Raw genomic sequence first — 12,995 nt, forward strand, 5'->3', positions numbered from 1 at the left:
GGAGCCAACTCCTAGGGGCTGAGGTCTCTTCGCGCCCCCCTAAAATATTTCAGGGGCTCCCTGCCAAGTTGATGGGCATTGCCATTCAAATGGTGTGTGTGTCTCATGTCTTGTGATTGATTATGTGGGGAGGGGCTTACCCAGACCCCCTATTTTATTCAAGTTGGCACTCCTGGTGGCTATGTGTCCTACTTTACAGAGGATGCTCCTCTATTTCCCACTCTGCACTTTTAATTACACCTGGAAAAGAACTTGCAGTCAGTAAAGTTGGAATAAAATCAGAGTGACATGATACGCCATAAAACTGACTCTCATAAAAAGCCTCATAACTTCACTTTGAACCAGCTGCATTTTTGGGATGCTTTTTTGAATGCAGCCCTATATAGAACACATTGACATCTCAGTGTAACTAAGAGATGTGTTACCCTGACCAGTTTTGCTTTTTCCAGAAATCAGTGCAACTGGCATGATAACAGGTCGGCAAAAGTAGTCCTGGCCACAACAGCCATTCAGTAACCTAAAGCACTGGATCCAGGAGTACCCAATTGCAGAAGTCGGCTGCAAATTACTGCATAGACTCTGTGAGGAGTTTGCCCTCCTCCCCTCTCGCAGTTAACCACCGTCTCTTCAAATTATTGCATAGATTCTCCAGGGGGTCTGTCCTCCTCCCTTGGATTTTTCTCCTCCTTTGATGGACTACAGCTCTCATCACATCCTTTGCTTTTAACACAGATACTGGGGAATAAATTGTTTTGTCTGTTTAAATCAGACTGGATGTGTTTGATTTGTAGCTATTCTATGGAAATACCACTAAGATCACTTGTGGGAATAAATATTGTACTAAAATTCCTAACTTTTTTAAAAAAGGAAAAACGTTATGGCGATCATCCAGTTTAAGAATTTATGCAGCGTGCCTTAAGGGGAGGACGGAAAACATGCTGTAAGATGTTACAGGCGCAGTAGCATTCCCTGCTTTTACCTATATTGTAAAATGTAGCTTCAACATACAGGCAGCCTTACGTTTTAGTAGCGATGCTCTGACATCGACTGAGGGGCGATGCCTCTGTTTGCCATGTTTGTATAGTGAAAATCGCATCAGAATTTGACTTTAGTGATATTAGTTTTACGACTACTCTCCACCCTGTACTTTATCGTCAAAATTTTAGAAAGTTTTTTCCACTTCAAGCGGGGAAACGGAACCAGCAAGTTCGAACTCTTGACGCTAGCCGAGCCACAATTGGTGTTGCACGTTCGGACCCAAGTGGGAAACGATTCTCGGATAAACGGGGACCGGAAGTAGTACTGGGATTCCCGTATCGGCGCTGCACAACTGGTGTCCGCTGCTGCTGGTTTAGGGTTGGTAGCGCGTGAAAGGAAAGCGTGAGGTACGGGGGAAGGGAAATGGGAATGTGCGTGGGGGATACGCTGGGAGTTGGGACTGAGTAAGAAATCGTGAAAAGCGGGAAACTTGAGGCGCTCGGAGTTGATAACATGGTTTGGGGAGCCTGGGGCCATTTGAGCGGGCTGCAGCGTATGTGGAGGAGAGCTGGGGGCGTATCTTTCATTAGTATCCGGTGTCTTTTCCCTTGGGGCTCCGGAACTCCAGAGCTACCATAGGAAAAAGTCCACGCCAAAACATCATGAAAAACATATATTTGTTGAAATGTAACGCTATCTCAATACTATTCCAGAAATATTGTTCCATTCATAATGCAACAATTCAGGCCGAAGATTGAACTCCCGAATTCCAACTAAGGCTGCCGTCCCAGCCCCACATGCTTGGGAGTAAGCTCCATTGAGTTTAGGAGGACTTCTGTCTGGGTAGACATACAGTGGTACCTTGGGTTACATATGCTTCAGGTTACATACGCTTCAGGTTACGGACTCCGCTAACCCAGAAATATTACCTCAGGTTAAGAACTTTGCTTCAGGATGAGAACAGAAATCGTGCAGAGGCGGCAGCAGGAGGCCCCATTAGCCAAAGTGGTGCTTCAAGTTAAGAACAGTTTCAGGTTAAGAACGGACCTCCAGAACAAATTAAGTACCACTGTAGTCAGGATTGCACTTGACATTCTTATCAGGGAGCAGCGGGGCCATCTAAACTGCAGCCAGGCAGTAGTGGGAGAGGGCAGATGGGCAGAGACACTGCCTCCTCTGCAGCCCCGTTGTTCACAGTGGCTTGGGCAGAAGACAAGAGGGCAGGCAGAAACCTGCTCTGGGAACTGCTATAGCTTTCAGGTCCAATGGTCACCCACTCATGTTTCGTTTGGAGAGGAACAAGCCACGAGCCCAGGTTTGGATCACATAACTAGCCAGACCCTGACTTGTTTTGTCTGCAGTGCAGCAGGAACAGAGTAGGAATGCTGTGAGAATGTTTGAGCACTTGTCATGGATGTAGCCAGGATTTTTGTGGTGGCGGCAGGCCTCAGCTATGTATTTTTACTGATTTAGAGGGGGCAGCTACCCCCCCTTGGTTACACCCTTGGCACTTGTTCACTTTAAACTATAGTTTGTTTTAAACTATGGTTTAATGTGACATGCAAACCAGGCCAGTATCCCCTTCCTAATGCTTGTCTACCTCCATATTTTAGAATAGTTGTTTATATAAACAGAATTTTATAAACAGAATTGTTTTGATATGATTTCTTATTCAACTTCTTTTTCTATTTTATGTCGTGTCTGGGCCTGGATACCATTATATATTGGGCCGTGGATGCAAAGGAGCTCTTTTATTTAACTCTTGCTAATCAAGTTTGACACCAGGCATGTGTGTAATCTACTAAAATTTATAAATTTTGGTTTGGCTAGATTACATAGATGTGACTATGTTTCCCCCCCCCCCCGCCCCTTCAGACATTCAGGTTTTCAAATAATTTGTCTGCTGCTTTTGACATAGACTGTTAGGAGGGAATAGCAAGAAGATTGATTTGTAGATAGACTTCTGTGATAGAGATAGCAAGGAGCAACCATAGTAGATACAGACACATAGCTAACACGAAACGTCCATCCCCTAGGGGAAGTCTAGAAACCATGTTCTAGGATTCTAAGTCTTTATCAGATGCTGCCTGTGCTTTTCACATAATGCCAAATATCAGGTTCTGCAGTTTGGTGGAAAACACATGGGTACATGGAATAAACAAAGCTCTGGTCATTAGTCCCATGGGTATAGAAGTTTCATGTGCTTGCCAAGACTGTTGCAGGTGCTTGTATTTTCTGTAAGTTAACTGTATGGAGAAGAGAAAATTCCTAATAAGTAAGTAAGTAAGTAAGTAAGTAAGTGAGTAAGTAAGTAACAAGCAGTCTGTTGTATGTAGAGGGAGTCAACAAATTTCACAGCTAATTTTGTGAAGGCTAGTCTGTATCCTTTTGGCTTTTACTTAATTTTTAATTATGCCTTGCTTTTTATTTCAGGTGACAAAATGACTACAGGAGCTGATGTCCGGGATATATTGGAACTGGGGGGCACAGAATCTGAGAACATAGGAACTATTAATAAAAAAGATATCATCAATTCTGATAAGGTACAAAAGGAGTGAGGAAAGGGGATAGGAGGAGGAGAAGCTTTGCGCTTGTAATTCTAAGCTATATGCATGCAACACAATCTTCTTTTTTTGGATCTTGCCAGCATGATTGCTGCACACAGCAATATTGTTTACCCTATTCTTGAACAAGTTGTAAGACTACTTGTCTTGAACAAGTTGTGAGACTACTCCTCTTAAAAAATAGAAATAAAAGATCAGATTCTTTTTCTTTTTTGACATATTACACATTTTTCAGCATCCTCATTCTGTGCTGTCCCTATAGTTCTGCATTTGAGTGTCTAAAAAATGAATATCTCTGTACCTGCTGGTGAAAGCAATGTGGTATCACTTATTTCAATTTTGTTTAATCTGTATACAGCATAAAGCTGGAGTGCATAATTTGAATGTCCTTTTTGGGCATAAGGAAAATAGCAATCCATTCTACTTTTGGTAATGATATTTACATTTTGAATAATATTCTTTACACTAGGATTTGCAGGGTCTCAGGATACCTCTCAGGCTATATTCACTGAAGGGCTCCTCTCTCTTGCTTTTTGCTGCTTCCTGTTTATATTTGTAGCATTGTTTACATTGTTGAGTATAAAAGAGAATCACACCTGCAGCAGAATGACAGAAATGTGGAGGGATGGGAGTATTAGGGAAAGTTGGTTTGTCTGCGGAACTTTGGGAGGTCTGGTTGACACTGCAGGTATTTTCTGTCATCAAATAGAAATTGTGCTATCCTCTTAATCTTCACCTCCAGAATGTTCCTGCATTTTGAGAACTATGAGTAAAGTAGGAAGTGAAGACTTGGCAGGGAAGCAAAATACAAACAACATCCTCTTGCTGCTCATATGTTTTTGTACCAAGAGTTTAAGCTTGACTAAAGTTAGATCAGTAAAGCTGGATTGTGATGTTTTGAGGCACTGCATAGGAGAGAACAGATGCAATCTGTCAGAAGTAAAAATCAGAATAAACAGAGATTGATGCTTATACTCCCACATAATTTTGGTGTTAAGGTTGCACAGCCTTTGATAAAAACCTTACTTTTCAGAAAAAATCCAAGAAGTCATCGGAGACCCTCACATTTAAGAGACCAGAAGGAATGCACCGGGAGGTCTATGCTCTGCTGTACTCTGATAAAAAGTAAGTTTTGTTACCTGGATAGTTGGTGTTTTCCTTAAACCAGCCTCTCATCTACGTATTTGGCAGATGAAAGCCTTGACAAGTCTGTTCTTGAAAATTTACTTTCTCCAGCTTTCGATAGTGTTTTTACCTTTAGCCCCTTCCTAGTATCTATGACTTGCTCTGCTGGAAGTGCTGTTTCAGCATTTTTGATCTCCATGATCTAAATGTGTGAAGCCCTTTTGATATGTAAAAATTTCAGATGTTGAGGGCATGGAACTCTCCTTTTAAAAAGAATGTTGGGAAATACTGAATTGATTATAAGAGGTGATTATAAGACCAACTTTTTGGGTTTTTTGGTTGGCTTTCTCATCTTTTGTAGAGGAATTAAACAGATGGGAAAAAATGATCACTAGAGCTAACCTTGCTGCCCAGTGAGCCTTTAATAATACCACCAGCTCCATCTTTTATAGCTTCAAGCAAAGAGGCATCCCAATCCTGACACATACTTGTTCTTGGGATCTGTCCTAGGAGATCTTTGGACATGCTCTTTTTTTAAGGTCTAACAGTTCCATTTGCCCTTTTTTTACACTTCATGCCAGTGAACATGAGCAGCAACTTGAGGAAGTGGAAAACCAGGCTCCGTGTCAAGAGCAGCTGCAAGCAGAGCTGCTACTAGCCAATGCACATCCAGGCTAAATAACGGGGTGGGGGTGGGACTGATTGCAGACTCTGTACCTCACTGGCCTATGTTCACGTAAGAGACTAATAAATTGTGACCCTCTTTGGTCTGTGGAGCTTTGGGTTGTGTGCTGAGTGTGTAAGATCAATCTACAGTGTTTTAGCTTTACACTGATCTTTAAGCATTCCTCAGAGATCATAGAAGGGGATTAATTATGCAAAATGAGCCTCGTGCAGACAATAGGTTCCATTAATTTGTACCTTGTCTTTGTTTCAGGGATGCACCTCCCCTTCTTCCAAGTGACACAACGCAGGGCTACCGCACAGTTAAGGCAAAGCTGGGATCTAAGAAAGTGCGGCCTTGGAAGTGGATGCCTTTCACCAACCCTGCTAGGAAGGATGGGGCTATGTTTTACCACTGGAGGAGGGCAGCAGAAGAGGGCAAGGATTACCCTTTCGCCAGATTCAACAAAGTATGGAAGCTTGATCAGAGCTTGTATTAAGTATGAAGGCTTGAACAGAGCTTGTGAAATGGGAGTGGGTGGATAAATTTGTGCCAAAGTATCTCAAAGGACATCTCCAAATACCCTCTTTCTTTCACTTGCTATCTCTAGGGTTAATTCTCATACCAACTTCAAAAGTGTAAGACTGATTCTGGTATCACAGGACATTAAACTCTGCAGTATTCTTTAAATTTTTTAAATACTTGAGTACTGTGGGGCGTGTGCACTGTTGCTACTTATCAGTGTTGAATGAATGAATGAATGAATGAATGAATGAATGAATGAACTACTTATCAGTGTTCACACTGAACGTCCTGATTTGGAAGGCATCTAAGTAACATTGGATAGTGCCTCAAAGCCACAAGTTAGCATGAAAAAGTCACAAAAAATTAGCAACACCCCCACAAACACAAAAAATTATGTGAGGTCAGATTGGACCAGGAGCATTGCAAACTTTATTATACTGTGACATATGAAACTGAAATTCTTTCCAGTAGAGTTGGCGCCCCCAGGGTAGAGTTGAACATTTGTTAGATGCCCAAACAAGCTTTGTATTTCTGCTTTTTATACTTCTGATGTAGTGTCCCGAGTGGAGGTTGTGTTAGGAGAGAGGCACATTCCTCAGATGCGATTATCACGTGTACATCTTCCCCCTGTGTTATGTTGAAAGCAGAAAAAATAGATTATCAACTGGGAACACATTTGTGGCTGTTCATATAAGGAGATAGCATTGAGTAAAGGTGCAGTTGCCCCCAAGATTGAGAGGCCCGCCATGTGTGACATCACATGCAATGGTGCATCGTCAGGAGGAGGCCGAGTGCTCTGAAGGAACCGGCCACTAAAGCTGCGCCACATTTGGCTGTGTGCTTAGCCTCCTCTGCCCCTTAAACATTGGGGGCCCAGGATTGAGTAACAGATAAAACTAATGGATGGAACTAGCGGCCCCCACTGTATCATTTGGGTGGCAGCAAAGATGGGATGCGGGAAATAAAGCTTACATTTTGAAGATACTTGTGATTGGGGCATAGAAGAGGGCAACTGGATTTCTTTCCTGTGAAATCGTGGGTTTGTTTTACCTCAAAGTAATCCTGCTAGATGAAACAATCCTGCATGAGGGGGAGCATGTTGTGCAAGCCGTCTCATTCAGTCTGTTATTTCCTTCTGCAGACAGTGCAAATTCCAATTTACTCAGAACAGGAGTATCAGATGTACCTTCATGATGATGCTTGGACCAAAGCTGAAACAGACCACCTCTTTGACTTATCCAGACGGTTCGATCTTCGCTTTGTGGTCATTCATGACCGTTATGACCACCAGCAGTTCAAAGTAAGTGCCTGTCAGCTAATACCGTCTACAGTGAAGTTGCCATGGTGCAGCTTGTTGAATAAAACTTATTTTCAGTTGAAGGATCTGCAGACGTGGACAATGCAGTATGCTGGTTAAAATAATACATGCCTGTTAAGGGTTCCTGAATTCTCTTCCTGAAGTTTTGTGTGAAACATTATAAGCACCAGCTGCATTGAGTAAGAGACTTACAAAAGCAAGGGAAAGCTGGGTTGTTAAGCTCTGAGAGGCATCTCAACAGTGTGTATTTGAAGGTGGGATGGCTAGGACAGAATAGGGATTCTGTTGGTGTACTACCCACCCTGTCACTCAACAGTCTCATTTCCTGAGCTAGCAGGGGTAGTCTTGGTGTTGGAGTCCTCTCAGCTTGTTGTGCTGGAGAACTTCAACATTTGTGCTGATGCCTTGTCAGACCTGGCTCAGGTTTTCATGGCTGCCATGACAACCATGAGTCTGTCCTAAGTAATCTGGCCCTACCCATGCTGCAGGGCACATTCTGGACTTGGTTTTTTGTGCTGGATCGGATTGTGGTGATCTTAGCGTGGAGGAACTTTCTGTTAGCTCCACTGTCATGGACTCGCTGGAGCTCATAACTTTAGTGGGTGTGTGGGTGTGATTAAGATGGTCCACCCTAAGAGGCAAGGTATCTGGAGTGTGCTCCTTTATTCAGCCCTGGGCCCTCTGGTTGGGAGCCTCCCTTACTCCAGCAAAGGAACAATCAGCAACCCACTTTAAGCTTCCAGTAGCTCCTTTGAATCCCCACCCTTACTTGCCCTACACCTGACGTCATGTGCAAGGAGAAGAACTAAGTTGATTAAGCTAGAAAAATAATTTTAGGGTTCCTATTGCTGGGTAACTAATTAAGTGAGGTGAGATGGAGAGTGTTAGTGAAGATGTTGCCATGGAATCAGGGGATATGGAACAGAGGATTTTGGAGAATGGCTATATTTTTAATAAAATTGTATTGGTGAGGGAAGATCCAGTCCTGTCTTGATGTGTGATTATTGAATGAAGAGCAACAAAGCCTTGTATGTAGCATGGGATCACCATCTTGTGATACCTAGCCCTGGATACTACTGCCCAGAGAGCGATAAGATGCTTTGCAGATACTGGAAATAAATAAAACTATTTCCTGTGATAGAGTTCACTCATTGGCGCTAATTACAATAATTTCCCTAACATTTCTCTGATGCTTTGTTCACGTTGCATAACTTTAAGCTATTTTTTCATGGTGTTAGATTTCTTTAAGCTCAGTTGTATCCTTGTTCTCTCCTTAGAAGCGGTCGGTGGAAGATTTAAAGGAGCGCTACTATCACATCTGTGCCAAGCTGGCCAACATCCGTGCTACCCCAGGCACTGACTTGAAAATCCCTGTTTTTGATGCTGGCCATGAAAGGCGCCGAAAAGAACAGCTAGAGAGGCTATATAATCGGACACCAGAGCAGGTAATGTCAGGAAATGTTGCAAGGCAGCCTGGCCTCACATTATCTTACACTGGATCTGTAGCTATAGCTCATCACTTCTGGGTATTCCCCAATGCCCTTCAGGGCTGCTAATGTGACTCCTCTTGGAGGTAGTAGTAGGTGCACCTGTCATCCTCTAAGAGTCATTTATCAAGTAATGGGCATACACATATTAAGTGATCGATGTGAATAATGGAATAACTACTAAAAAACAAAGTGTGTTATAATATGTTTTATTTGAGTTTTGTCATAGAAGCGTAGTGCTGATTACACTTGTCAAGTTCTATCTCTGGATTTCAGACAATGCATTTAGCATATTTATCCTTTCAGTAATGCAGTGGTGTCCACACTTTTTTCAAAGAGGGCCCTAGATTTGATGAAGTGAAGGGCTGTGAGGGCCAACCAAAGGGCCAAAGAGCTTTTTTGGGATGGGCCAGATTAGGTCCCCAAAACGGATTTTGGACATGTCTGCACTACTGCATGGGTAATTGCATTACCTGGAGAAAAACAGTTGCTTTCATGAAACACCCTGGGCACACCATCGTTTTGTAGCTTGTAGTTTGTATTTTGTAGCTCGTAGTTTGGTGGTGAAGGTGCTGGCAGCAACTGCCTGATCTGAGCTGAGAATGTTAATAAACATTCATATTTCTGAGGAAATGAAACAAAGTGAAAGGTAGGTTTGACTGTGTTAAACACACTCAGAAAGCTCTGTGAGCAGGAGTATCTGTGAGGGTATAGCTAGGGCAGCCTGTGTGCTGAAAATGGGGGAAGGGGTCAAGAAAGGAAAGGCATGGACTTGTAAATTATGTGTGGTGGAAGAAAGTGAGACTGTGAAGAGCCCTTATATAGGCAGGAGATATGAAAAGAGAGACAATGAGATAGTGACATTAACAACGTATAATCTATATACTACAGCCTGCTATGTACATTGTGAGAGCTTTGGAATCTGATTGGCTGTGGAATCTAGTATTTCAAGGCTTCATGAGCCTTTAAAAATTGCTTGGGTGAGAACATTGTACTATTTGTTGCTGCTTTTGTCTCTCTAGTAGTATATTACTTGGCTCCCAGAAGACCACAGGGCAGGTGAAACCCAGGCCAGAAGCACATCTGTTGCCATTAAGTGGCCCCTTTGGATTGCTTTTCCAGTCATGTTTCCTTTTCACCTGTAGGTGGCAGAGGAGGAATATCTAATCCAGGAGTTGCGGAAAATCGAAGCCAGGAAGAAAGAGAGGGAGAAGCGAACACAAGACTTGCAGAAACTCATCACCGCCGCTGACACCACCACTGAACAAAGACGTGCAGAGCGCAAGGCACCTAAGAAGAAGCTGCCACAGAAGAAAGAGACGGAGAAGCCTGTAAATATCTTGTGCCTGCCCTCTTTGTTAGGGCTCTACCTTGCCATTTGTCTGCCGCGGCCTGGGGCAGGGAGTGAGGGGTGGTTTGCCGGTCCTCACCATATAAGCATTGTTTCTGTGTTTTTGTTTGTTTCTTTTTAGACCCTCATATCTCTTGGGGTGTGGAGAAAAGTTGGGTTTCAATCATAGCAAGCTGCAGAGGGATTTTGGTTAAGATGGAAGGACTTGAAAGTGCTGCACTAGGAAGGAGAGAAACTGGACTCATGCAAAGCCCTCTCAGAGAGCAAGCAGTTCAGTGGTTAGTGAATACACAGCAAGGAACTTGCTCTTCTTTGTGCCATGCAGCATAGCAACACGAGGGGAGATTAGGGAAATTTGAAAGAAGTACATTTTTCAGCTGGTTTCTTCTTAAAAAATTACAGTTACAGGATGAGGTAGTGGTCAGACTCCCTTCTCGGGTTTCCCAGGGCTTCTGGGTCTGGCATAATTGACAGGTTTGCAGAGGAATTGAAGCTCTTCCAATCTAGGGTTAAGCCAATATTTTTGAAATGTTAAAAGAGAATGATCTTTAGTTGATGTTCCTGCCCTCACCTGGAACAAGTGTTTTTATGCCTTCCTAAAACCTCAAGATGGTAGGTGTAAATGGATAACATAAGGAGCAGCATTGACATTCATTTATTTATAAAGAAAAAAATTATATACAACCACACACAGAACACCAAGGTGGTGTACAAAAAATACCAATGTAAATGCAATGCCTCTTTGCCGCTCTACCTTTCCTATGTTCAGTTGTGAACTCCTCACTCATTCTATGAAATATCAGACCACAATATGATTTACATGTTGTGAGTGGTGGAACAACAGAATATCTTAATAATATATGAAATGTCTAGCACTGTGTTTTATTTAGAATACACTGAGGAATTACCGCATTGACTCCATGCAGTTTCTGGGGAAAGGACTCTGCCTTTCAGATGGCTGTAACGAGTGAGATGAGTAGGGAGAAGCCACTACACACTTAAAAAGAAAAGGAAAAATAGTTTGCACCACTTTGTGTCCCTACAGGCTTACTGCTTGTTATGACTGCTCTGCTGACTTGGGTTGGGCTGCCCTGAAGGTTTGTGGTTTCAGTTTCCCTTTGCCTCTTAGTCAGCCAGATTGTTCCATGCCATGCAGCATGTGGAATCAAATAGCCACTCAAAATGCTTGAGGCGTGTTTGGCTGTCTCCCCCAGTATTGCCTGGGGCCCTTGTGCCTGCCTATAGGTAAGCACCTCAGGGCTCCTGAAGGCAGCTTCTGTTGTTGCACTAGTGCTGTTTCAACCATGACAGAGTCCATTAGGAGTCAATTACCAACTGTAGCAGGGAAATGTGTGTGTGTTTTTTTTGAAAAAAAAAATGCATTTTAACTAAGAATTTGAATTGAGGGCTGTATCAGCATCATCTCAACAAAGGGAAGTCATTTACCAAAGAGTCAATTGAGGTTGAAGCATTTACAGCTCATGCTGGCGTGTGAGGGATAGCAACCTGTTTAATTGCTCTGATGTGAGGTGAAGACAGACTGTGCAGTGTGGGAGGGAGTTAGTGTGTCCCTCATTTTCATTAGGGATTAGGCAGATAATTGTCAAGGGGAGATGGCAGGGGCATGCCCAAAACTGCTCCAGGATTCTCTTGAACAGAATAACATGGAGAAGTTTGGTTGCATCAGTGCCTTTAATATGGAGCAGAGTCTGCAGGTCCCAGCATGCATTGCTGCTGATCCAGTCGGTGTAGAGTTTACCTGTACCCCCTCCTGCTGCCATCACGGTAGTCCATCTTTCTTGCTTTGGTTTCAGGTCAACCTAGGCACTAGGTTCAAATTATAAACTAGAGACTGCAATAAAGTGTTCTTTAATACTGTGTGTGTCAGGCTAAAGAGCCCCCACAACAGATTTTGACTCTTTGGTGAAGGGCCAAATGATAAAGGGAATTTGTCATATTATCTTCCCTCCGGTGTCCCGAAGGGATAGAATAACTAATTTGTTGTAATCAACACAGTTTCCTGGGCTGTGAATGGGGGCTTTCCTTTGTTTGCAACGTGGGAAATCAAATGGCATAGCTTCAACAGGTTAGGTCTTGGCCAAACACAAGTAAGAAAGTTTGCTGCTAAATGACGGGAGATAATTCCCTGCTCAGCGAATTATCTCAGTGATTATTGTACTAGTCATCAGTATTTCCTTGGGTTCACAGAATATATCAGTTGTCTCATGGATGATCCATGGTATATCTCTTTACAATATTGAAATTTCTGGGTGGAAAGGCTTTTTTTAAAAAAATTAATGTTCAATAGAATGATGTGTTGGACTGGTGACAATTTTTCTTTTGAGAAGCATATATGTATCAAAACATATATGTATCCAACTCAGCCCCTGTCTTCTGACTTCCAGTCAGCTTTAACAGCTTCCTAGGATTACTATAGCTCCCTTTTAATTAAGCAAGACCCATGTTATTTGGAGGCAAAGATAAAGGGATCTGCAATAGAGCTTATTATGTTGGGTTTCTTTCTTCCTCTGCTGAGGATATGCACACACGCTTTTAAAATTATAGCTTAATTGTCCAAGAATTTATTGTATTGAAGCATTTGTGAATCTGCAGTGTTTAAACAGCGGATAAATTACACGCTTAGCTTGTAATGGGAAAATATTTGGCTAGAAGAGAAAGACATTATTCCTGGTGAAAAATGCAAGGCACTATGAGATGGGTATATTTCCCCACAGCATGAAGTTCATGCAGGGAACAAATGGCTAGAACAAGAATAGTAAAGTTGTTTAGTACAAATGGTACAGAAGTTAAATAGTTAATGGAAAGTGATACTAATCCTGGTTTATTGGCCGTAAACATGGAACAGAAAACATGCAATGATCAGGTGGGGAAAGTTTAAAGATATTCTTAAATAAATCTTAGATTCTCAGGATTTTGAGAAGTCATAATTTTGCATTTCAGAGTTGCACTACAAAATATATCC

The 12,995-nt window shown here is 42.5% G+C and overlaps 1 protein-coding gene across 2 annotated transcripts in view; it reads left to right on the forward strand.

Moving 5' to 3' along the window:
- The first annotated feature begins 1,190 nt into the window (after positions 1–1,190).
- The window catches only part of DMAP1 (DNA methyltransferase 1 associated protein 1), a 33,852-nt gene continuing 22,047 nt past the window's right edge, over positions 1,191–12,995 (forward strand). Inside the window, exons 1-7 of one of the 2 annotated variants that reach the window (XM_081914772.1) lie at positions 1,191–1,380; positions 3,412–3,521; positions 4,576–4,667; positions 5,605–5,800; positions 6,998–7,156; positions 8,452–8,619; positions 9,807–9,992. In XM_081914772.1, the coding sequence (XP_081770898.1) occupies positions 3,420–3,521; positions 4,576–4,667; positions 5,605–5,800; positions 6,998–7,156; positions 8,452–8,619; positions 9,807–9,992 (903 nt within the window). In that variant the 5' untranslated portion in view covers positions 1,191–1,380; positions 3,412–3,419. Of the gene's footprint in view, positions 1,386–3,411; positions 3,522–4,575; positions 4,668–5,604; positions 5,801–6,997; positions 7,157–8,451; positions 8,620–9,806; positions 9,993–12,995 lie in introns of both variants that reach the window. The other variant, XM_081914771.1, reaches the window with a different exon arrangement.

This window comes from Podarcis melisellensis (assembly GCF_964234715.1).
Source record: "Podarcis melisellensis genome assembly, chromosome: 6".
NCBI classification, from domain to species: Eukaryota; Metazoa; Chordata; class Lepidosauria; order Squamata; family Lacertidae; genus Podarcis; species Podarcis melisellensis.